Genomic DNA, 25,215 nt, shown 5'->3' with positions numbered 1-25,215 from the left:
TTCATATTTTAATTGCTGACACTATAGCTTCTGGCTCTCTGAACCAAATGGGTCCCCTTGCAGGATACATAATCCATTATCATAAATCAGATGCGCCAACACAGACAGGTGCTGCATGAATAATTAAAGGTCGGTACATTAGCACTTGTGTGGAGGTATGTGTTTGAGCCGACGTCATTGAACAGGCTAAAAGCACCACAAAAACCCCTCCATCCACATTAAACAGCTTAATGCTTTGCAGTACAGACGGAAATGATGTAGAGAGAGGAGACCGACCTCGCCATCCTTCCCCTCTGAATGTAACCAAAACAGAGAGGTCCGAAAGAAGAGGAGTGTCCATGGGGTAGACACTGCTTGGAGCTGTGTTCGTCCTCTGTTTTGCTGTGTGGTCCTATCTCTCGTGGTTGAGCTGGTACCCTTGTCTGAACCTGAGCGGGTGAGCCAGGTTACTCCGACTCTGTAATGGAGAGTCCAGGGAGCTGGAGGCAGAGCAGGCAAAAGGTCTGCTCAAGCAAGCAGGCTTTAGGACCACAGATCTCCATTCTAACATTAATTACACTTGAGGCAAATTCATTTGAATTTCTGCCCAGTGAGAGATAAGCTTTTAATGCAGACAAGGCGAGAGAGGGGCCCGAGAGGAGGGAGAGATACTCTTGATGCTGCCCTATTTGGCTCTGCAGCGGTTCCTCTATCACAGAAAGTTTTGTGGCCTCTAATGCCACGTGTGTGGAATTAAATCAACCCAGACTTTACATAACACTTGGAAAAGGTGCCTCAAAGTGCAGAACTGTCTGATGGACCAGCGACATTTTAACTATTACAGATAAAGGTGTCATGGTGAGTTTGTATTGTAGTGATATATTTTAGATGCATTACAGTGCTAAAGTTGATTTGGCAACAACAACAAAAAACATGTTCTGTCTCAGTCTCTTAAATATTAAAATTTGATGCTTTACTTTATTTCATTTGAGTGTAAATGTAATTTATTTTGAACCTGGACTGTCGCCCACAGTAACTGCTATTTGTAGTCCTAATACATTGTCATAAACACTTCTTTTCTAAAAGTTAGAAATTACAAACAACAAGTATTTAAAAAATATACATCACATTTATTTGTACTGATACCAAGAGTCCGTACAGAGTTGTCTTTGTCTATTGATGTGTTTGGGCACTACAGGTAAGTACCTGTTTCCTACTTCCATACATCCAACAGTCAACAAACTGTATCACCAAGCATTGCTTAATCACTACCAAAAACAGAGAGTTTGACATAGTTGACACACACCACTGTGTTTTTTTCTCTAAAGGTAACACAATGTACAAAAAAGCAAGTCTGGAAATAGTAAGATTCTTGGTTCCATAAAAAAACTTTTTTCTCCTCAATGTGTGAATAAGAAAACAATGCACTTATCTCTACTGAGCTTCTGCTGCATTGCTTGTTAGGCAGCCAAGGGGTAAATTGATGCAGATAAGTAATGAAAAGAAACAGGCCGGCTGATCCCTGTATTACTACCACAGCAGCTTTCGAGGAATTGTTCATGCTCTGTAGAGCCCCAGAGCTGTAGGAGCCGTCTGGAAGTGGTTAGATGCCAGTCAATGAGAGGAACACATAATGTTAAAGTAAATGATTAACAAATCTTTCCACACAATGTACACTACAGTACAACACTACTGTGATGTTGGAAAGAACTGTGTAAATCAAATGTCCAGGGCCTCAGAAGAAACAGAACTTAAAAAGATGAACTCTGAAGAGCCGCATGTTAACTGGCAGACTAAACCCCCTTTGGCAGGCCTCGGGCCCTTTGGGATGGGTAAGGCCAAAGCAAGCGGGCAGTCAGAGGGAATAAGGGAGCGGAAGACTGGTGGCTCCCTCCATGAAAATGAGGACGGCACGGTGGCCTCACCAGGAAGCCGAAGGCACCAGAAGAACCAAGAGCAGTGCTGTCCATGTTAAGCTCTGTGGCAGGCAGTGCACTGAGCACTGGTTGCTTTTTGCTCGAACACCTAAGAGAGATACGGAGGCGGGGGTCAGTACCGATGAAAACAAGGATGCTAAACAAAATGTCGGAAATGCATTTATTTAAAAACAGCAATCCATTGCCCTGAATAGTTGGCTGGTCATGTCACACGCAGGGCTGCAAACTTTCTGTTTGTCCCGTTACTTAGAAGTTAATTGGCTGTGCAGGAGTAGGAAGGCTTGTGTGGGCGAGGTAATTAAAACAGTATTAGCCAAAGAAAACTTGGCTCGCACAACAGCTGTGGTGACTCAATTAAGGGCAGAACATAAGATTGCAAAGAGAAAGCAGGGTGTGCATAGAGATTGGATTTCAAAAGGTCATGTAATGGAGTGTGTGGCTGAGAGGGGGCTAACTAGCTTACCGGAGGAAGTGACCACTCGAACTTGGGAGCTGACTGCTCCCTCTCCCCCTTCGCTGAGGGCCCGCACTTCAATGATATAGGTGCCTCCCTCTGGCAGTGACAGCATGGTGGACGGGTTAATGGTTCTTGTCACCTGGTTGTGGCCTCTGCCCTCCTGTTTGAGTAACACCTGCAGGACATAAAAGTCTCCCATTTTAGTCAACAGCACAAAAGATGAGTGATACTGTTGCTAATTATCTGGTTCTTTAAATACAAAGCCAAAGGTATGAGACTGTTTGTATGCAAACGATAGGAAGTTACAAAGGGGCATTTCAGGGAAAAATGTCCAATCACTCAGCACAATAAAGGCAAACTCAAGCTAAGGTTTGCACCTCAGAGAAGCCTGTAACATATAAATATATGATACACAATAGTGCTGGTTCAATGTTGCATAAATTCATCAATTTCTGTGATACTTTGTGTCTTAACATTACAAATTTGAACAAACATGACCTAAGAGATTGATCATTACCATGTACCCGATGACATCAGATTCATTGTCTTTTGCCTTCACTGGGTCCCAGCTTAAAGACACGTTGTTGCCCTCTTGAATCCACATGAGGTTGGTTGGAGGCTGAGCAGGAGCTAAGAGGGAGAACACGACACTCTGGGTGCAAATTCAAGCAGACTTTTAAACAGCGTTTCAACCAACTAGGTCAATTACTACACTTTCTACAAGGAGATTTAGGGCGAGCTTAACAGGTAGCCTCTATTCCATATATAGTATTACATGATTAGTGTCAGTGCTGTACTCACGGGCTTTCCTGGTCTTGGCTGTGACAGCAGCTGTGGCAGGACCCTGGCCGATGCTGTTGAAGCCTTTTACTGTGATGAGATACTGGCTGTTGCCCTCTAGTCCTGTTAAGACCATGGAAGTTTCATTTTTCACAGTTCTTTGTTTTTTCCCCGACTCTTCCTGCTCCGTGTCTTTCCAGTAGCTGACCTGTTAAAAGAAATTAATGACTTTGATAAAACACCTCAACTCAGATACTGTAGGTAAGTGTACAAGCGTCCACACACGCGAAAACAATTCCCAAACACCTCATATCCTTGTGGTCTTCCCGGGCCTGGATTGGGCGATTTCCAAGTGACCCTAATTTCCGATGAAGAAATGCTGTAAGCTTTCACATCAGATGGCGCTTCCCTCGGCTCTGTGAACCACGTCAAAATGGTGACAATCATAAAATGCCTGTTCCCTTGGTATTTTTTACATTCATGCAACCACAAACACAAACTCACCCCCCTCAGCAGAGTGGATGATGACAACTTTGCTGAAAGGCCCATCTCCCTTGTTGTTGTACACTCCGACCTTCACTTCAAATGGAGTGAGGGGAGGGAAAGTCTCATCTCTGTATTTGTACGTCGTCGAGTCCGCTGAAGTCACCATCTTCTCCTTCCAGCCTCTGGTGCCATTGGCACGAAATGCTACGATATATCCAAAACCCTCGCCATTTTGGAACTCCTCAGACACAGGCTGAAGACATCAGAAAGAGAGAAACAATTATCCTGCAGGGTCTTTCACTAATGAAGCATAAACTGGTTTACCAGCAGTTCAGCTCTGTGACTGAAGGTGCATTATTTGCACATTTTTGCATTTGCACAGCTTCTTTGAGCCAGCAACGCTCTCATTGTTTTTCCTCTATTGTAGCCCCATGTAACCAGCTTTCCATTGACTAGCCTTTTTCTGTAACTGTCTGCCAGTGTTAATAAAGATGCAGTCAGTCTTGAGTAATAGAATCAAATCATATTTGGCTCAGTTGTGCCCATTATGTAGCTATTTATCTTTCCACATTTGACAGGAGGATTTTTGGGACACACGTTTTGTATGCTTGCTTCAATACTTATCTGTGGTTTTCCTGAAGTGGTGAAACTGGGATCTGTCTTCCACAGCTGTTCTGTGCTTGATCAAATCAAATGCCAATTTATTAAGTGAGCTAGAATTTAATTAAAATGTGAGCTGCAGGGATTCAATCTTTGGCTAAATTTAATAAATGACAAACACCTGTACACCTGTTCTTGGCAACAAAAGCTGCTCGTGCTGTAATATGTTGATTTGCATAGGCTTCAAAGTGATATTTTCCCCTGAAGGCATCACCCAAATTATCCATCTAGTCAACAGTGGGATTGGTGGTGGAAGGAGATGTAGTCCACGTTTCATCAACGACCAGTCACCATGACTGCCTAATTAGAGGATGATTGTTGAAAATGAATTAGGTATCATCAATGTTATTATCAGAGCTGGCAATGCTTTTGAAGAAATGCCAAAGAATATGGGTCTTCAAAAAACAGTATGAACAAATTAGCGAGTTAAGTCTGGAAACACTCACGGGTTTGGGAATTGAGATTGTCACGATAAGCGCAGGCCGGTACAACTGAGGAAAGCCTTGTGGATGAAATTGTGGGGCCTGCAGGGCTCGGCGACGGTGAGTGTGGGGGCAACACTAATGGCCCTCCCAATGGCTCACCGAGAAAAAGCAGTCTCTCACCGTCGACTCTAATGAGATGGTTGAATGAAGCTGCAGAGACTGTTTAGTCATTCATCCTGCTTAATAACCCTGCCCACCATGGCCGTCCAGGCTCTGACAACTCTCCACAGATGATTGGAGAGGCAGAACTGCCATGCGCTCACATGCCTCGACTGCCAAAAAGGGCTAACATTCCCACTCTGTCTCCTTTAATATCCATCTCCATTGATCACTGACGAGGGCTGATTTATTTCCAAATCATTTAGCGGAAACAAGAAGAAATAGGGCAGAGCTGAAATGACTTAAAATGCCAAGTACCAAAAGGAGGACACGGTACAAAGTGTGCCGGCTCCGCATTGTCCTGTGATACTCTTGAAAACTGACAGACTCATTGATGGCTGACCAATTATTGTATCCCACAATGGGTAGAGAGGAAACGTCAGTTTTTAAGAAGTCCTTTCATTTCTCACTATTGTACTCCAGAAGAGAACTGTTCTCATTGCAAAAGTGTCTGACTAAAAACAAATGAGCAGAGTAAATAATGCTCACGCTCACCTTCAAGCTGAAGCACCTGTTCAAGAAATGAATTATTTGAATCACAGAGGTTTGAAACTGAAAAGACACCAATATGCTGTGTCTGGAGTGTCATCGGGAGAATTCTTGAGCATTTTGGGTAAGAAGATGTTTAACTAAGTATCACTCTTAGTAATTACTCAAATTCGTGGCTTGACAGGAGCCTTCATTAGGGATTTTCCTGAACTTTAAGTATCCCTTGATTGTTCTTCCAACTTGTGCTCCTGTATTTATTCGTAAGGCAGCCGTTATTGTGTTATACCAGCCACTCTAATGACACTCTTGAGTTATAAATAGGAAATGGTCCACTACCAAACATCATCCCATCTGGAATGGACATTATCCCCCATAATGTGCCACTGAGGGGCACTTCTCCTCATGTGAAGGTTATCTTCCCAGTGGCAGTTGGGCTCCCATACTTAATAACTACAAGACTAACTGTCAGTTGCTTCCACATCTGTTCACTGTTCCCCTGTTAATATATCCTTCAACTGATCTCAATTGCAAATTCTTAGCTTTGCTCATAGTAATTCTGCACATGCTGTGCCCTGAACCTGGCTGAGAGCCAAGCTGTCCACTTGGAAACAGTTCAGACTAATATCCTCTTTACTTGGTGTGAGATTTATTACATTTTGTACAGCCATTGTCAAGATTGAGATTACAAACAGATATTCATAAACATGCCTGGATTTATTGGGAACAACTCAGAGATTCAAGGTTAATCATCATTGTGCCTCTCTGCTGGGACCAAATTTAATATTCACAACATCTTAATCACTTGCCCGGGTGATGCAGCGCTGTGTAATACACGGCCCAGCTGGCCTTCTTTCAGCTTTGTCAGCAAATTTTGCAATTGTGACCAAGTTGTGCCCTCAGACTGTAAGACCCTGGATGGTTATACAAATTTCAGAATAAAGTGGGACCCTGTTTCAAATGCAGTGAGCTCCAATGCTGGGGTTGTGCTGTTGTTCATGACAAAGTGGGAGTTCTTGCCCTGCATGTAATGACAATCTGGACAACGTGTGGACTCAGCTTCTTTAATCTTACAATCGAGACAGTGACAGACAATGAAAACACCATGTCCTGGAAATATGTGTCTGTAAACTGTATCTACAGATAATTGTAAATCTGTCACTAGTCATTATATATAGTGGGTATTTCACGTAAAACAATCAACATTTTGTTTTTGTTGTGTTCATTTGAATAGGCTCTATTTGTTATACTAATGCTTGTGCTGTATTACTTGCTGCTGCAACGACTCTATTTCCCTTGTGACCACTATCCTGTAGCTGAATCTTTAACTCATATACCGCAGGTGCTTCCTTTTACAATAACCACTTCAGAGTCTTGTGGAAAAGCATCCTGCCCTGGTGGACTGAAGAGAGAGAAACTAATGTAAAAAAAGGTCACTTTGCTTTGTCCTAATGATGGACCCGAGCCCCCTCACAGCTCACAGGACACTATAACCTCCACCTTTGCGCTATCCGGCTGAATATAATGTGCATCTCTCTCACCTTTTTCTATCAGAGGGGTCACAGCTTCCTGGGAATTCAGTGCACCCACACCTCGGTTATTTTACCTTTGTCTCTTCAGCTGTGGTGCTGGACAGGACTGCCACAGCAGTGACATTACAGTATTAAACAACTGTGCGTGCTCTGTTTTTTAGCTGGAGACGGTACCTCCATGCCTTTCCAACTTCTGAACAATCATTGACGACTTGCAAGGGAACGCTGACTAAAGCCATTCAATCACAAATTCAATCACAGCATACAGTGACTGCTTTAATTAGACTGCAGCTTGAATCTCAAACAGCAGCTCAAATGCAACAATTTAGAAGTTGCTAGTTTAACATTTCCTGTACAACTTGACTAATATAGTCAATGTTTATGAACTACTATTTATGGACTATATGCTCATATCAACATTTTATTGTTGAGAGTTACTTTTGGTTGTTTTGGGGTTTCATTGAATGTTGACACATGCTGCTGGTGAGAAGAAACCATATTTTAGAGCTGAGAAATTTGAAGCAAATCACTCATCAGCCAAAGAAAACAATGTACTATTCTAATGCATTATTTTGCTTTCATTCAATCTGTGATCAATGCAGTCAATAAAGTTTCAAGCGTTGCCTCTTCTTCTGTCCAGTTAAAATACCGAGCAAACTGAATCACTTCCTGTGAATCACAGGATTTCCCCTCAGAAGGAGTGTTTAGAAATGGAAATGTGACAGATTTTATCAACAGAGTAGAAGCTGTGTGAGCTCAGGCGATGTTGACCTCCTGCGCTCAACTCCGTTCAAATACTCCAGCAAATCCTTCAATTCATCTGTCTTCCTACATTTTGAGAACATCTCCAGACTCCTCTAATCATTCTCTCACTTGAGTTGCTGAAAGTTTCCTCTATGTTTTAATTAGATCCCACTTTGATGGTTTTGGGAATAGGACGGCAAACAAACACAGGTCCCCAGCACACGCTGAGCCAAACTGCAGCTCCTCGTCATTGCTCACCCCAAGTGAAAGCAGCTGACTGTAAACTAATGCAATCATCTGTACATCTTGGAATCATTAGACCGTTTCCTTCAAGTTTAGGAACCACAAGGACTTGCATCGTCTATCAACCATGCCCTTAATAGTGTCTGACAAGTATTCCCTGGCAACAAAAAGTGAGGGTTTTTAATGACTGGTACATGCAGCAGCAGCCTTACATCATTATTAAGTCACATTCACATGAAGGATTTATTACTTAGTGAAGGTTGAATTCCTGAGGGAACAATAGCAAAGCTGTATTTTCTGTACGGATGTTTAAAGTCAACCTTGTTTCAGCGAGCTTGTTTGTTTATTTTGCGGGTTATGACACTGATTGTCAAGCTGTGGATTCAGAAATGTTCTGAGCAGCAGTCGGGTGATGATTAATTCCCTCAACACACAGATTTATTATCACATTCATAATCTTGGTGAGTCATGCTTTCTTTCTGATGAATATCTGCAACCTAAAGGTTTCTGCCCATATTCAATCATGTAACAATCCTAAAAATAATCATCATCCTGCGCTTTTATGTCCAGGATTTTCAAGACCACAGGCACTGCATTGTTTCAGAGGAAAGGTTGAGAAACACTGGCTTAAATAATCAAGATTTTGTTTCAGAAAAACAAACTCATAAATCACAAAAACCTTTATTTAATATGTTGTTTGGGGTTATATTTATTATCAAGCTAGTAGCAACTTGCACTGGTGATTACAATTATTACCTCAACTTGTTTCCTCTTCAGTCTGTTGTTTCAGATAACACAGAATGTGAACTCCACGGCACAAGGTTAATGGACTGAGGTGACTAATGCGCTGGTTTTCCATGAGACGTTACTTCTTTTAAAAAAAAATACATTGCAAACTTAATAATAATGCTAATCCTTTCTGAGATAAACTCAACTGAAAACAGCACAAAAACAATATATTTAATGTTTGAGCTCATCAGCGTCATTGATTTTTCTAAATATATGCTTATTCTGAATTCGATTGATTATTTGGGGTAAAAAGGTCATAAGATTGTGTTTGGCTCGGTTGTGCTGACATAGAGCAACACAGTCATACATTTTACTTAAACAGAGCTTATAATTACAAATGATTTCCCTCATGGCATCCCTTTCACATGAAATTCAAGACATATAATAATGTGAATTATACAAACAGTCATCTTTAGCACTCCAAATGTTCCCGTAGTGTAATGACAGGAATTACGTAATAATGATGACTGAATTCCTGTTTCATTAACACACTTCCTGAGGCGTTTTCTGCTTCAGCTTCTCTAGAAACAGGGAGAATGTTCTGTAAAGTCTGCATCTTAAACTTCAATAACCTCAATACAGCATCTAGATGTTTATTATTTATTTGATATATATCATTATCATATCCTCGCTGAGGAGTTTTGGAAACCACACTTTGAATGTCATCTCCTTCACATTCCTGGGTGCAACAGGAAATTTGGAAGATTATTATTAGTAGTAGTGGGAGTAGACTAAATAAAAGCTTCCATTAACTCCTGTTCGGGGAAGTTTGCTTAGCTGAAACGCCAGACCCACTGTGACATTTGTGTTCTTGCACACACAGTGTGTTGTAACACTCGTGCTGCAGAAGGAGTTTGGCAGAGGACCTACCTCCCACGAGATGACCAGTTCATGCCTGCGGCCATTCCCTCCACTGACGTTGGCTGGTGCCACTGACGGGACTGTTTGGAACAGAAAGGTTAACGCTGCATCACTGACCCAACACTGCACACTCACTTCAGCGTGTTTTTGAAAAGTGAAGAGGAGATGAAAATACAGAAAAAATACTTCTCAGATAGTGCTCCATCTTCTTACAGACCCATAAAGGCAAGTGGCATTTATTTAAAATGTATTTCTAATCTACAAATTAAAAAAAAATGTAATTGTTAAGTTTGTCATAATAATTAAAAATGCATTTTGAGAGTCAATCAGTCATAACTGACAATAAGAAGCAGGTTTAATGTTGCATTGTGTTGTAAACAAACAGTGTCCGTGCCTTCGTTAAAGGAACCCCTGTCAGTCCAATACAGAGTGAAAGCAGGTGCCAGAGCTGTGTTTTAAATTTTACCCTTTTGTTGATATTTGGATCGCAGATGATAACTTTAAAGATGGATTACCAAAAGTGTGTGTAGATGCAGTAATTAGTCCGTTAATTATGCTGAAGAAATAGGACAGATTAAATAAACCACTTCCAAGAGACCAATGACCTTTGTAATTATTCCATTTTTTATATGAGAGACAAGCAGTTAGTGAAGCGGCACGCTTCATTCAGCCTGTCTCAGTCAATTCTGGCTCACCATAAATACTGTATTCTGCTGTGTCTTTGCCTCAGGCCATTAAGGGACTGTCTGCTTTAAAAGAAACACTAAACTTGTTGAAATTCATGTAAGCAGCTTATTTTCAACTTCTTTCCTAATTAAAATTGAGTATATTAACAATGGGAATATAACGTGGTCATGAAGTGGTGTGCGGGGGCACCGGCTACTGTAAGCTCTCCAGCTTCAATAAATCATCAGCTGGAATTTGCACTCAGTGTATCGTATAATAAGTTCCTGATCCGGGTGATTACCTCTGTCAAAAAGTGACTCAAATGTGATGCATATCCAGAACCGACGGATTAGAGGATTCACCTGCTTCTTTAGTCCTAACTCCTCTCGAAGGTGCGCTGGGATCTCCGGTCCCGATCGCATTGCTGGCCACCACCCTGAACTCGTACTCCACCCAGGGGTTGAGCTCCACAGCCATGGCAGACTCCATGTCCCCTGTCACTGGGTCTGGGTCTGCAGACCAGAGAATAGCTACTCAGGACAAGCGCCACATAACATACTGCTTTAAAGTGGCAATGTTCAACTTTAAGGGTGATCAGATCCATACTGAACAATGGTGCAATGATGAAGACGAAGAAATCAGGGAGTTTTTTTCTAATGGCTGAATATCGGTGCAGAAGTCATCTGACTTCAATCGCCCCATTAAGAAGGTGTTTCTCTGCTTAAGGCTGATAACTGGTGGAGCATCAAAAGGGAAGATCCCAGGTGTCTGCTGATGGCCGTAGCCGACAGTCATTAACTGCAAATATGACGACTTTATATGATGACTTCAAGATTCTGATAACTTCTCTAATTACTTTCCGTTTCCTAAAATTGGGAGATAATTCCTACAATGTTCACAGTTGTGTGTAAAAGCTGTGAGTTGACACTTAAACCTCACAGCCATTGTCTCATTCCAAATCCAGCATGCTGGAGCAGAGAGCCAAAAAACAAACAAATAAAAGAACATTGTGGTAGTTCTTATGGATTAGTTCTTATGGCACAGTATTACACTGCCCCTCCTGAATCGCTGTGACTTGGCATATTTTTACACCAGGTGGTGACAATACACAATTTATAAAACCTGGTATATGATGTTGTTTTGATGCCTGAGCAGCAGCTTTAGAGCACATTTGAAAGTACAACTCATTTCTTAGAGGGAAGCTGATTTCAATCATTTTTCACAGTATCTACAGCGCTACGTAATTATAAATCACATCCTGAGACGGGAAAAAAAATGTTGAGTTTTATGAACGTATTTTGAACTGAATTACAAGCAGGTAACAGAACTAATCCAGTTTCTTCAGGGCTGCCTTAATCAAACTTCGTCAATATTGATCCTGCATCAACAAACAAACATTGACTGAAAGCATATCCGTGTCACAAATGAACCAGAGGTCTCTCTGTGCTAACGAAGGCTACATTCAGTGCAGCAGCGGTGCTTACACTCTTATCATCCAAAGCAGCTCACAATGAGACCACTCTGTCAAGCAAGCTGCTCTTCAAACACGAGCTGATAACTGTGTTTGCATGGAGGGGGAGCTAAAAGCCCAATCCCCTTTATGTTAATCTGTACAAGTTCAACACCGACAATACATCATAGAGTCCTAATTGTGCTTTATCGAATTAAATGTGGTTGAACAGACATGATGTGAGAGGAGTGTCTACAAAGCATGATTTATACATCTGTGGGGATGAATCATTATCACACCTTAAACTCTTCTATTATTATCACACGGCATATTAAGATGGATCACACACAATGCTCAGCAAGCTTTCATCCTCTAACGCTAAGTGATAGTAATTGATGGTTTTTCTGTCAAGGTACAGAAAAAAGAGGTTAACTCATTTTTAAGCAGCGAAAGTGCATTTACACTACACGAACACGGATAAGTGTTACAATTCGAGCCCCAGAGGTTAATTTCTCAGTCTGCACTAATATGACACTGAATAAAATTCAAAGGGACGACATTTGATACAGACTCAAATTACTTTCACTAAATTCTTTTGAACAACAGCCAAGTTCAGATAATAAAATGACAGGCGGAAAGAGAAGAGCGTTTCAACTCCATCTGAGGAGAGAGTCTCAGTCAGAGGTCGGGCCAGGGCGACAGTGTAAGACACTTGATCCATTACTTTCTGGATGAGATTTCAAAGGCTGATTGTGTTCGTATATAAAAGTCAGCATGTCTCTTGAAACCAGTAACCTTGCTCTAGTTGGGCTGATTCACCATCTCCGTACATGACTTTGGGCAGGATTAAGGCCTCAGTATACAGGCCCACATTAACCTCACAGATCTAGATGCTGCAATTTGCTCTTTATTGATTACCTGTTTTGACAGTTTGCCAGCCTAATGAAAATGGGCTGCGGGCCTGTAAATTATAGGCGCTGATAGGGCTGTGGTTGTCCAGGCCACGAGTCCAAGACAAGGTGGCCGTGGTATCTGTTATCTCCTCCACTATCACCACTCCGGGGGGTCCAGGAGGACCTGGTGGGAAGAGATTTACGACACAGGGATGAAATTACCAGTGTGAACAACAGAAAACGACCAATGCTGGAGAAATGTCGAGACACCAGGGAAAGAACAAAAACAATCTCTGTTGCTTTTCGTACCAACTCTGAGCTGGTCCATACGCCTTCATCATGCATTGTTATTATCACATACACTAAATGATGCATCCATGCAACAAGGATATGCAGCTGTGTGCATATGGTGACAATATCAATTCCATGTTGTAATCTTGCACAAACAAACAACAGACAAGAACGCGACATACTAAACTGAACCAGGATTTGGGCTGACACTAATCCGCTGCCAAGGATTTCATGCTGATTAAGGGATATTGACGCTTTCTTTTTGGGGTTTCTGAGGCAGTTTGCCAGTTCTGCTGAGCATGACTGTGTGGTAGACCTTCCTGTGTTTTAATACAGCTGAACATATGTTTACCTCAGTCTTCAGAAGTAAATGTAATCTGCAAGTGCAGCAAACGTCTAAGGACTCAAGGGGAAACAGCTGTAAATGAAAAGCTGGCAGCTGCTACGCTCAATGAAAACCAATGTACTGTGTCCCCAAAAAGTGCCCATTAGAAGGTTGCACGTAAAGGTGTATTTGCATTTCAGGACATTAAGATGCATTCTGTGTCACTACAGGAACAGCACCCTCTTTTTAAGGTGCTCAACACCATGGCACGAATCCTCCCCTGTATTTGTGCTTAACGTTAAATGACAATCACTAAATACATCAAATACTATGCTGGAGATGATATGGCTAAAGTTAATGTCCCATCATATTAATATGGATATTTTTGAGATAAAGGTATATCAAATGATTTGGAAAAGTAACCTAAAAAAAAAAAAAAATCTAGAAAATCTAAAGTGTACAACAAAAACTTTAACATTTAATTTTTTTTAATCACAATTTACTTGAAATCATTCACTGAAAAAAACATCATTTTTATAAAACAACCATTATCATCAGCCCTGCTACGCACAACAATTAAGCAAAACAAACTCAATTCACTTTTGGTTGGATGACTGGTCTAAAATTTATAGAGGCATTAACAGTCACAGCCTTAAAACTTTTACTTCAGAAGCCACTCAAAAAGCAACCAGAAGCTGCAGATATAAACTGTTGCATCAGATTATCAGCAACGATCAGAAGAAGCTGCAGAGTCTGATCAGCTTTAACAGCACATATTAAACTTGTTCATGCAGACAGACCGTCTGTCCAGCCGTACTCACAGTGACTATAAAAAATTAGCCAAGGTGGTCAAAAGGGGGTAATAATGTGGAAACAGTCATTGTTCAATTGTCTGCACCAGGAGCACATTTCTAATGTCTGATGTAATTAACCAAATACCAAAATCTGCTGCACTTGCAACAAATGCAGAGCATATTTCTAAGATTCACAGAAAACATTATCTCACAGCTTAAAATCACCTTAAAAAAAACGTGACTGTCACACTCGTCACTTCCACTGAACTGAACTTTCCAAAAAATAACTTTGCACGGGAACAACACGGGGATTCTGTTTCAGGGTAGTGGTTCATTTCAAGCGTACCAGACGTCACAGCATACTGATGCGCTGACAGATAACAAGCTCACCTCGAACAAGAAGCTCAGCCTCTGCAAACACAGTGTCAGCACTGGTCTGGGCCCGGCACCCATACTTCCCAGCATGCTTCAACAGGATGCTCCTAATCATCAGATCCACTGTGGAGGACTGCTGCAATTGGGAAAGAAAAAGAATAAAGAAGTTCGCATTCAGCGAGGCTAAATGTGCTCGACACAAAAAAAGTGTGATTCCTTTACATCTTGTAGCGGCTCATGTGGCTTGAGAAATTCCTGTTTAATTCAGGTGCTTGCTTGCTGCTACATTCTTCAGCTTCCCGTATTTTCTCTCTGCTGAAATGAGAAATGCCTGAGGCAAGACTGGGAATAATTCAAGGTCTACAGGCAGCTGTTTAGCACGAAACCTGATTAAAATTACAAACCATGCATCAGCCAGGAATCTGTTGTGCCTGTAAAAGAGTGTCACTGCAAATACTTTCTCTCCAGAGTGCAGGTAGTAGCAGAGGACACATCAGGGCAGATGTGATTTTAACATCCACTGCTGCTAAAGGATTACAGACATAAACAGGACTCCCTACTCTCTAGCAAATTTGTTTTCAACTTCATTTTTTGGCTAAGACACTAATGATTTCTTTTAATATTATGGAGAAGGGGAAATGTAAGATGTTGCTTTGTAAAAAACATAAAGCAAAATGAATCTTGCTGAGCCAAAAACAAGCCTTTTTTAGTGTCCAAGATAACATGAGTAATATCTGAAGTTTGCTTCTGGTGTTTCAAAATGATGCTCTTAAAAAGGGATAAATCAAGATGGGTAAACAGACCATGTCGCTGCTGTTTAACACGTACAGTACAGCAGTGATTTAAGTGACATTTAGCACAATCATGTTATCCTACAGTTCCTTCTCCAGTGGTTCCTGTATTGGATTCTCCTCATGTGAACCAACTAGTGTGGTATAGCTCCACCATATACACAATGCAGAATGTGAAATTTTCATATATTGCACTGAACATGATGCCAGAAAACACCAAATATAGTTCACATCGGAAAATGAAATCCAAGTGGTAATAAGGGAAAGTCATGCATGGAGGTCAGAGAGAAAAAAGGTTAAAAGATGAAGGTGAAATGGCAATTTTAACAATACGACCTCGACGTCGAAGGGAGGCAAAGGTTAAACGCCCCTCTGTGTATATTTTGATTTCACTGGTAGAATTTATATGACATCTTCCTCAGAGGATCCTTGACCGTGCATCCGCTGACCTACTCTGGATGACTGAAGTCAAAAAGGCAAATGAAGAGAAATACCTGTACAATTAGGCTCTTACAGTTCAGGAGGGGCCTGACTCAACAGATCAGAAAGATGACGGTCGCAGTAACGGGCATTAATTTTCACCATATTAAAGTTTCAGTTTTAGGATCATTCCATCCATCTCTTTCTATTTCTCATTCAAAATCACTGCTGACTTTGTTTCAACCCTTATTACCCTTCAAAGCCAGTACGAATCAGTGTCCATTTGTGTTTCCATTTTCACAGAAAGATGCAATTTCACAGGTGCAATTCAAAGCAATAGACTCGACTTTGATGTACGTGATTATATGATTCACTGGTCTTTGATGACGCGCGAGCTTGTCTGACTTTTAGTGTAATTGATTCTTTTTGCAGGTATAACAAGTGTTTGGTGCAACGAAGAGTGCACTGAAAATCATTAAAAAAAAAAGTGCAAACGGAAACAACGAAATCATTTTAACTTTAATAAGTTGATCCACAAGATCGACACATTTGGGAAATAAGTCAATTAAATGAAAAAAGAAAGAAAGAAAAACAAAAGAGCCATTTGTTTGCACACAGACAGACAGACAGACAGACAGACAGACAGAACTACACAGGATGATGGACAGACAGCCAGAAGGACAGAGGTAGACAGACAGACAGACAGGACGACTCATAAATAGATAGGATCGTAATCAACATGACACACTGACTCTTAGTCTTACTTTTGCTCTTACTCGCGCTCTTACTGTTTGGATGTATTCAAAGTGGCCGCCGTCCTGCTGAAAGTTGATCGGTTTCTGGTTGAAGAACCACTGGAACGCCACCTCCAGCGACGAGTCGTGCGTCGCCTTGCAGCTCAGCACCACGCTCTCCCCCACAGTCACCTCCACTCTGCTCGGGCTGAGCTCCACACGCATGGCGTCTGGAAGCACAAAGCTGCTACACTGTCACCTCAGGCTAACCCAAAGCTAGCGCCAAGCAGCTGCATTTGACTGTGACATCAGTGGCAGAGCAATCATCAGAAGCCGGCCCTCGCTTTGGCAAAAACACTCACCTTTGTGTGATAAATAATTCTGCTTGGCTCTGATCTGGACTGTGCACAGTGCATCTATGAGATGGGAGCCTTTACGCTGTTAAAGTGTGTCCTTGTAATATGATTCTTGAATGTGAGAGCCCTTGGTTCACGGTTGAGCAAGCACAATAAATTTCCTGGCACCCGAGCAAAGGTGGGGGGAAAAAATGACATTGGGGACTGTTTACTGGTGGCCGACTTGTGCTAATTTGGCAGAAAATAAAGGCCCCCAGGGCATCACTTACCTTTTACCCACAGCATGGCAGTCATCTCTGCTGAGCCCAACTGATTCTCTGCCCGGCACACGTAGTTCCCCTCATCCGCTCGGCTGGAGTTAACAATCCTGAGACTGTTGTTCCGTAACAACATAATCCTGAGAGAAAGGACACAAAAATCAATACCGGTATGAGAAACAAATTCACGTACAAACAGTAGCACTACAAGTTCAGGCATGAGGTTACATGTTTGCGGCTGTGTTGGGTTACAAGAATAGCAATATTCACCAGGGATGAGGATAGAAAAGTTAAAACGAACTGCTCAGATATTCTTGAAATAATCATTCACTAGAGATTCCAGCGGAGAATATAAAGTAAAATTGTGTTTGCAGCGAGCACGTCATTATCACTGAACTGAAGGACAAGAAGCGTCTTGACGGTGCGTTGTTTGTGGAACAAAAGAGCTCAGAGGAGCGGGGGAAGTGAAGTCAAGAGCAGTGTTTGTATTTGTTGTGTAACCTTCAACGAGGGAACATGAAAATAAAGCCTATTCACTTTAGATCAATCAACAATTTAAATCTGTTAATGAATGTGATTTGGAGATAGCGTTAAGAGGGCCTATCTTTAACAACATAGATGCTGTTAAAGATACAGGTTGAGGTAATGGGTACAGATTTTCACTGAAAGTATTGATGAAACACAGTAGTCCCGTGACTTTCAATTTGCGTACAATGATGCATGTGAGAAAACACAATTGACTGCCTGTTGGAGTAATTACAGTATATTAAAAAAAAAAAAATCCTTAAAGGAAATTTCCTGAATAAAACCTCCGGCGAACACAACACGAAGACACACACAACACACAGATATTTCCAGAAACGTAAAGATGTTCACCGTGAAATCCACCTGACAAACCCTAATTGCTCCTTTTAATGAATCTAAAGCTAAAGCTGTCGGACCAGGATGCGCACATCGCCGAGCTGTCCTCCTGGGAAACACCAGTGTAATTGAGAGAAAAAAACCCACCACACTGCATTTGTAAGTTGCCCCTTATCCTGCTGAAGGACACCAGCAATATGGTATTAACATTTCACTCTGACTTGTAAATAACAGCTTGGAAATTAAGTGCTTGACATCAGATAATACAGGATGTAACGCGGGAAGCAGGTGTGTGAGCAGATTGCTTCAGAGCAGGAATCATGTGAAAGTACAGTCATGTGAATTATGCTGAGCCACTGCCCACTGCAAACCCCTTTCACTCAAAATCCAAACTTCAAACCACAGTTGATTTCGGCACAACCTGCAGAGGTTCAGTCAATTTCATCCCAAATCAAACAACTGAAATGATCAGCTGTGAGGCGTTTTTGTCTTTTAATTTAATTCATACTGTTCGTCATTTATATTTACAACATAAGCTCCATCATCGCGGCCAAGGTGATTGAAATTGGCGAAGAGAAGGCGTAACAAAATCTTGCCACACATAGACAATTCAGAGGCAATCTGAAGCCAGGAGACATTTTTCAAATTAGGGAGGAAATTCACATCCGACAAGGACACTGAGGCAGAAAGGACAAGATAGGGACTGTTGGGTATACACAATATGCAAATCAGTGCAACCTTAGGAAATTTAAAGGAAACACTGAAGATCACAAACCTTTTTTAACATTTGAAAACATGTATTTTTAATGTGAGGCAAGGTTTCTGAGGTGAAGTCAAACAGACAGACAGAATCCTCAATATTTACATATGAATTCAGCAACATATGAGACATTATTAAACATTGCACAATTTTCATAAAAAAATTCCAAAATCATGCACTGCCTCTTAAACAAAGAGTCTGTGGATTTCAATTGAGTCTGCCACATACTTTCAAACTAATGGGATTAATACTTTGTGTTTAAGAGACAAAAGCCCAGAACATTAGCGGAAATCCATGTTAATTACAAACCTTCATTAAGTCAGCACAGCTGTCAATGCAAGATAAACGTGAAGCTGTTTCGATTCCTCCCCGTTCTCCTAAGAATAGAACGTCTTTCCATCCATTACTGTTCTATAGGTAATAGCAGAAATCCTTTCAGGAGTCACCCTGGCCGGGATCTGAAGTGCACGGCTCCTCTTGTTCGTTTCCACTTTTCAGATAGAAATCGCCTTTTCGCAAGGTTGATCTCGGGCTGAGCAGCGACACCCTAAACACACTTACTCATCCAGTTCACGTGTTCACTTTAAAAGCATCTTATTTTGGTCTCAAAATCGAACTGAACTCATTCTTCTTCTCGCTAAATGTAGAAATTCTTTGAGATTATGCAGAAAATGAGCTACATACATGTGTAATTCCAGCACTTAATAATGAATGATAAATTACGCCGAGGGCACAGATTAACTAACTGCTTTGCCAATATTTTTGTGAACAATTATCCGCTCTCTCAAGACTCCACTTTATCCGAAGATAAAAACGCGATCAAGACGTTGAGCAGGCATGAATCTCGCTTTGCTGGACGCCAACAACAGTGAAAAATAGATTTGAAGGGTTTGACAAATACCTCAAAAGCTTTATCAGATCCAGACAAGCCGGTGTCATTAATCACCATTTAGGGGCAACACACTCACTAAGTTCTCTCCATCCATCAGCTCTACTGATGACAGCTCTTTCATAGAAAATAGACAGTCAAAATTACCTCTGAGGACCATTTTTCTTTTAATGGAAAATGAAATACTTTGTGGATTAGCAACAATGTCTGCAATTACCATGTTAAACTAATTCTACTACTGTTTCCATCCACCTGTTAGGGGTGCGCAGATTTGTCGCTGCCTGTTTGAAGGAGCGACACACTGAGGATCTGATTATCAGCCGGCTGCTCTTGCTGCGGGGCTGTCGAACAGACTGCTGAATCTTGGCTGATAAATAAAGGTCCCGTTCTCTCAGTCAAAACTTGGGATGCTCAGCAGTGACTTATAATTTCAGCGGCGTCGCTCAGTTTGATTGATGGACCCTCGCCCTGCTCAGCCCCCTCTAGGTACAACAGAGAGATGTTTCTCATAAAAGATGATGCATCAAACTGCATGTGAATTCCAAATGCAATTGTGCAGTCTAAATTGTCAGCATCCCTGAGAGGGAGGTGGGGTTTCGATGGGTCTCCAGAGCTTTGCCAGTACCTAAGGTGTTTTATTTTAGTAGTGACACTTAATTTCAGTTACAGTAATGAAACTGTGATGTGTTGCAACAAGACATGTATACAATTCCTCAAGGGCCTGAGCCAGAGTGATAGCACTTGCATTTATTCCATGAAACTATGATGGAAAAAAAATATAAAGATATTGAGGGAGACAAACTTTTCATGACTTCACGCATATTTTAAAGAGCAATTAGCTTTCTTTTAGAATATTCTCTTCTCTAAATTGTGCACAGGAAGAAAATGTGTTACTATTTATAAAACAGAGCTCCAGTAAATGTACCACCGTCTGCAAAGAAAATGTACCATCTATCCCAATGGTAACAGAAAAAACGAATTCTTCCTAAAAGTCTAAAGTATTTTATGGGTTTCATTCGAAACACGCCTTCCGACATATTGCTGTTTTGGATGCACAGTAAAGAGCTCAAGGCACATCATTACTTGGCGGATATTTCGAGGCACGTAATGCTTTTGTCTGAGTTTTACACATTTCTTTTATTTTTCAATACCACAAATTGTACCTGTACACAGGCCTGGATGTTATGATGATGTACTGTGCAATTCTAAACATTTATCAAATGGCATAAATGTGCTATGCCATTTCTCCTGAGGTATCTATCCATCTCTTCACTATCTCTGCTTATATTAGGCCATTGCAGGCAGTGTTGCAAATCAATGACGGGGAAAGCTTTATGGCAACAATCTAATGAAGTCATATTCACTGGTTTGGCCCATAATTGACATTTTCCATGTGGATATTCTAAATATAAATGTTTCATCAATTCTAAAAACATACAGCGTGTCTGTGTTATTATTAACATGATGTTGTCAGAGAGGGTCTGCTTTAGGTTGGGTCTGTGCAGAGGCAAGCACTTGCTGGATCTCTGTGTGTATCAGTGTAAATGAAGAATTTCATATACTGTTGCATTGCAAGAGATATCCAGTTAAAGCTACTTCATGATGCTGGGAGTTGAGTGGCTGTACCTTTTATTAGGCTGTATCCTTCTGTCTTGTCTCTTCCATGTTATCCGTGGTTTGGGTGATGCTCTGGGTTTGCATTCTAGCGATACATCTTTTCCAAGTGTGGCAATGACCCGTACGGGATTGTGGACAAAGACAGGTGCTGATGCTGTGTTAGACAGACACAAAACAATTAGTGAGTCATCTGTTTGCCAACACAACCCGACTCGCCTATTTCAGCAGGAGTTTGTTTTGGAGTCTTTCTGCCCCCTAGTGGTTAAACAAACTTTCTTTTTGCAGTTCTGTGTGTTTGCTAAAACGTAACAGGGCTGTAAACGTAAAATAGTCGTTACATCACTTCAACTGCTGCATTTTATAGTAATTATTTCAAAAATGCAAGAGGATTTAGACACTTTGATTTAGACACATGCTAATTTGTTGCTAAGTAATGACTAGATTTTCCACATGAGGTAGTACAATGCATGCTTTTACACATGCATAGGCGTTAATGTGTTTTTACATACTGTATAATGTACCATACTTAGTCTTAATTCTGTGCTAAATCATTATCCACTACAATTATATGCACTGTGTCGAGCAGCCTAATTACTAAATAACTGTCATCGCGTTAATGATGACATGGTTGGATGAGTTGTACTTTCACAAAGATTATTTTTTAACCCATATTTAACCTGGCCGCTTGAGTGCATAATAAATACATAATGTCAACATTTCGAACAATTATGGCTTGCTCAAGAGTATGAATTAAGCATTAATGGTCTAAATAAGGCTTCAGGCCTCAAGCTGATGTGGTGCTGGTATGCAGCAGTGCTCCACATCAAGGCCATCCACAGGCTGCAAGGCTTTGTCAACTGTGATTATTCAAATCCTGAATGACGCTTTATAGGTGACATTATACACAATGACAATTCAATCCCATCTGTAGCTACAGGCTGACCCCTCTCCCTGTAACACTTGTGTCTTTGAGAATGAGTAGTTGCCTGAGTGGCAGAGGTCCCCCTAGACACGAAAAGCAGCAGAAAACAGAGCAGTTGCTGTGTGTATTTGTTTTAATCAAAATAAGAGCAGGCCTGCAGCTGGTGGCAGCCCAGTACCCTTATTGCTTCACCGCCACTCTCCCAGAAGAGCTAGATCTGGGACAAGATCACAGGCACGAGGGCGGCTGCTGCCCCCGTGTAGCCTCCAGTGATCGCTCATCTGCAGGCTGTTATTAGCCATGTAATCTGTCCTGATAGTGTTTGTTAGTGTTACTGCTTGTGGACATCTCCGTAGAGCACAGGTCACTGGGAAGAGATGCCTGGGGGGTATAGTTATGAAAGCATTCATCACCAGCTTCCAAATATCATCGTTGTGACTCTAAGGAGGGCAAAAGCACCTCCTCTGAGCCATCTCCGCTCAGACAAAGCTTATTAAAACTGAGAACTTCTAACCCTTGCACAAAACACTGGGAATCTGAATCAACTTAGAGATCTTCCACAAAAACAAAAAAAACTTTGTCCATTTGCTGTAAGGTTTTCAAAATGCCACAGATTCCCCTTCAAAAAAGGGCATGCCACAGAGACAGTAAATCAAGCTGTCCCTGGGGGGAAACATGAAAGGGGAATGGGTGTCACCAGATGCGTCCCACTATGGAAGATGACAAGGAGAAAATAGTGCATCAACACAGAACACTGGACAGCCATTCACTATGTCTGCTGTGTTTTTAGCCTGAAGCCTGAAGTCTGAACAGCACAGTTTCCTCTGCTTTTACTGTCTGTACATTTCCAAGTACATGTGGTGCATGTGCTGCTATGTCTCAAATCCAAAAAATACTGTACAACATGTGAGCTGAATTATTGATAATTCATTGCCAAATGATATTAGCAAACACTATCTAAAGAATACCTGATGAAAGTCATGCCCGAAGTGAAGCTTTATTTTTTGGGGATTGTGATGTCGGCTGCACTTTGATGACAAACAAGGAGATAAGACCCTAATGGAGTCATTAAGCACCATCAAAGAAAACACTGATATTTCTCCTCCAGTGTTTGCTCCCATTACTATAAATCTATAGCCACAAGTCATTGCTCTTCATTCTCCTCAGAATAACATAGAACTGTTCCACACTCTCCTCAACGTGATGCGTGCAGACACCTCATTGAACTTAACCGTAAGGGTCCTTCTTTTATTCATGTCGTCCACTGCCTGAGTTAAATCAGGGACCATTGATTGGCAATCAGCACGTGTCACAGTTCAGCGTTCCCCACTTGCATTTCAATCTCCCTTACCTATCATCTGGTATCTTATTCAGATGCCAATACTCGGCCTCTTGGAAGGAGGGAAGGAATAAGCTTCTCTGAGAGGAGAAGTTGCCTCATAAAATTTACATTTTTTTCTCTAATGCTGCATTTTATGAAATTTAAATGATAAACCAAACGTGTAACTACCTAAAATCTTGAGCTCAGCATTCGAGTAGATGGCTCCATATTTATTTTCTGCAACACACTGGTACATCCCCGAGTCCGCCTGCTGCACTTTGTGAATCGTCACTTCTCCATTCACTATTTCAACTCGACCCTGAAACAAGAAAAAAATGTAAAAGAAGATCATATCAGAATATAGATATAGCATACATGATAATGCTGCGCAAAGTACAGTGGACGTGTAGTTTCACAGGAATAATTCAGATGTTTCGTTGTACAATCAACAAAAGTAGAGGGTGCCGTGTAGTAAGGTTGGTACCTGGGATGTCAAGGGCAAACCATTACGAAGCCAGCGATAGGTGGGCCGGGGTCTCCCCATGGCCTTGCATTCCCACTGGAGCTTCTCTCCACTATCCATCTGAGTATCATTAATCATTCTAACCCACTGAGGGAGGGCTTGAGGACAGGAGAAAAAAAATATTTTAGAATAAGTAATATATCCTTGAAACACACACATGGCACAAGTATGGTCGTCTGTGCTTATGGAAGAAGGAACAAGCACGCATGAATATACTGTCAACACACACCGCAAGAGGTCGTGTTTCAGACAGGGGGTGTTGTAATGTACTACTGTTGTGCAATCTTAATGCTAGAGCCAAAAAAGGAGGACATAATAGAATGAATTCTTGAGTAGAAGTTGCCCATGTGTTATTTATTTTTAATTGAAGTAAAATGTAATTTGTTACTTTTTTATGCTGCTCACTTCACATAAAAATCCTGAAACAAACGCTGACTTTCATTAGTCCTGACACAACGTGACCAGTAATAAGACACTTCTCTCTCTGATCCTCTGTTGCGCTCTTTAACCCTGAAGAACAGAAGGAGAAAAAAAAAAAAAAACACAGCTATTCTAATGAGGGTCTGGCTACAGGCGGGCATCAAAGAAAGAAGGGAAAGGTTTAAAATGATGCACAGTGCAAAACATTCACAGCTTGCTTCGAGAACTGGGATTGAGCATATACGTACAGAGATAAACCCTGTACACCAGCTCATCTCGAGACCGGCATGCATCACGAACCAGAAAAACACTCACTGACAGGAGCAACCCAGTCAATACGTTTGATTAAATCATTAATATTTGATATTTCTGAATATTAACAGAAAATGCAGCAGAGATTTTCACTGATGGGGCTCACGGTTGGATTGTTGTCAGAAAGCGGAAAGCCATCCTCTCCTCTCCACGCTCATGCTGATGAACACGTTCTTTCTTCTCCTTCCACCACGTGGCCTGTGGCATCGGCTAACTAAGCAACTGCCTTTTGTCTTAAGCCATCAGGCCATTCTTGTTTCTTTTTGCGGATCCTACTTGCAGGTGTTTCCAAGGCAGCATCCTCAGTTCCTGTCCAGCTTTACATGCTGCAAAGGATCTCTGTCACGGCTCCAGATCTGAGCACTGTATAGGCTGTATGTGTGCATGTATGTTTCTTTTCATCTTGTATTCTCTTTCCATCTACTGGGTCTTCTGCTGTATGTGGTGTGCATTTTTTCAGGAACTCACAATTTACAAGGACCTTTCACTGGGGCTGGATCATTCTGCCAGCCTTGCATGGGGGAAGCAATGTTAATCAGTGAGTTAGTCAATAACCCAAGCTTTACCTCCCTTTTATCTTTATCTGCTTTATTTGCTCAGATGTTCTGTTACGCTGAGACCTTCATAAATGCACATCGTT

The 25,215-nt window shown here is 41.4% G+C and overlaps 1 protein-coding gene across 3 annotated transcripts in view; it reads right to left on the bottom strand.

Annotated features, from left to right (window-relative positions):
- Window positions 1-1,086: 1,086 nt before the first annotated feature.
- cntn5 (contactin 5) overlaps window positions 1,087-25,215 on the bottom strand; it is an 87,813-nt gene continuing 63,684 nt past the window's right edge. For 2 of the 3 annotated variants that reach the window (XM_076735563.1, XM_076735561.1), the window contains exons 10-24: window positions 23,805-23,941; window positions 23,510-23,639; window positions 21,087-21,231; window positions 16,963-17,090; window positions 16,380-16,567; window positions 14,408-14,528; window positions 12,633-12,791; window positions 10,627-10,776; window positions 9,608-9,678; window positions 3,658-3,892; window positions 3,460-3,569; window positions 3,175-3,361; window positions 2,891-3,003; window positions 2,380-2,548; window positions 1,087-2,004 (exon numbers count right to left, since the gene is read on the bottom strand). In XM_076735563.1, the coding sequence (XP_076591678.1) occupies window positions 1,901-2,004; window positions 2,380-2,548; window positions 2,891-3,003; window positions 3,175-3,361; window positions 3,460-3,569; window positions 3,658-3,892; window positions 9,608-9,678; window positions 10,627-10,776; window positions 12,633-12,791; window positions 14,408-14,528; window positions 16,380-16,567; window positions 16,963-17,090; window positions 21,087-21,231; window positions 23,510-23,639; window positions 23,805-23,941 (2,147 nt within the window). In that variant the 3' untranslated portion in view covers window positions 1,087-1,900. The remainder of the gene's footprint in view (window positions 2,005-2,379; window positions 2,549-2,890; window positions 3,004-3,174; window positions 3,362-3,459; window positions 3,570-3,657; window positions 3,893-9,607; window positions 9,679-10,626; window positions 10,777-12,632; window positions 12,792-14,407; window positions 14,529-16,379; window positions 16,568-16,962; window positions 17,091-21,086; window positions 21,232-23,509; window positions 23,640-23,804; window positions 23,942-25,215) is intronic. The other variant, XM_076735562.1, reaches the window with a different exon arrangement.

The sequence above is a fragment of the Chaetodon auriga genome, chromosome 7, assembly GCF_051107435.1.
Source record: "Chaetodon auriga isolate fChaAug3 chromosome 7, fChaAug3.hap1, whole genome shotgun sequence".
NCBI lineage: Eukaryota > Metazoa > Chordata > Actinopteri > Chaetodontiformes > Chaetodontidae > Chaetodon > Chaetodon auriga.
The sequence above is the reverse complement of the archived record's forward strand: the minus strand, read 5'-3'. Positions and strand labels throughout refer to the sequence as shown.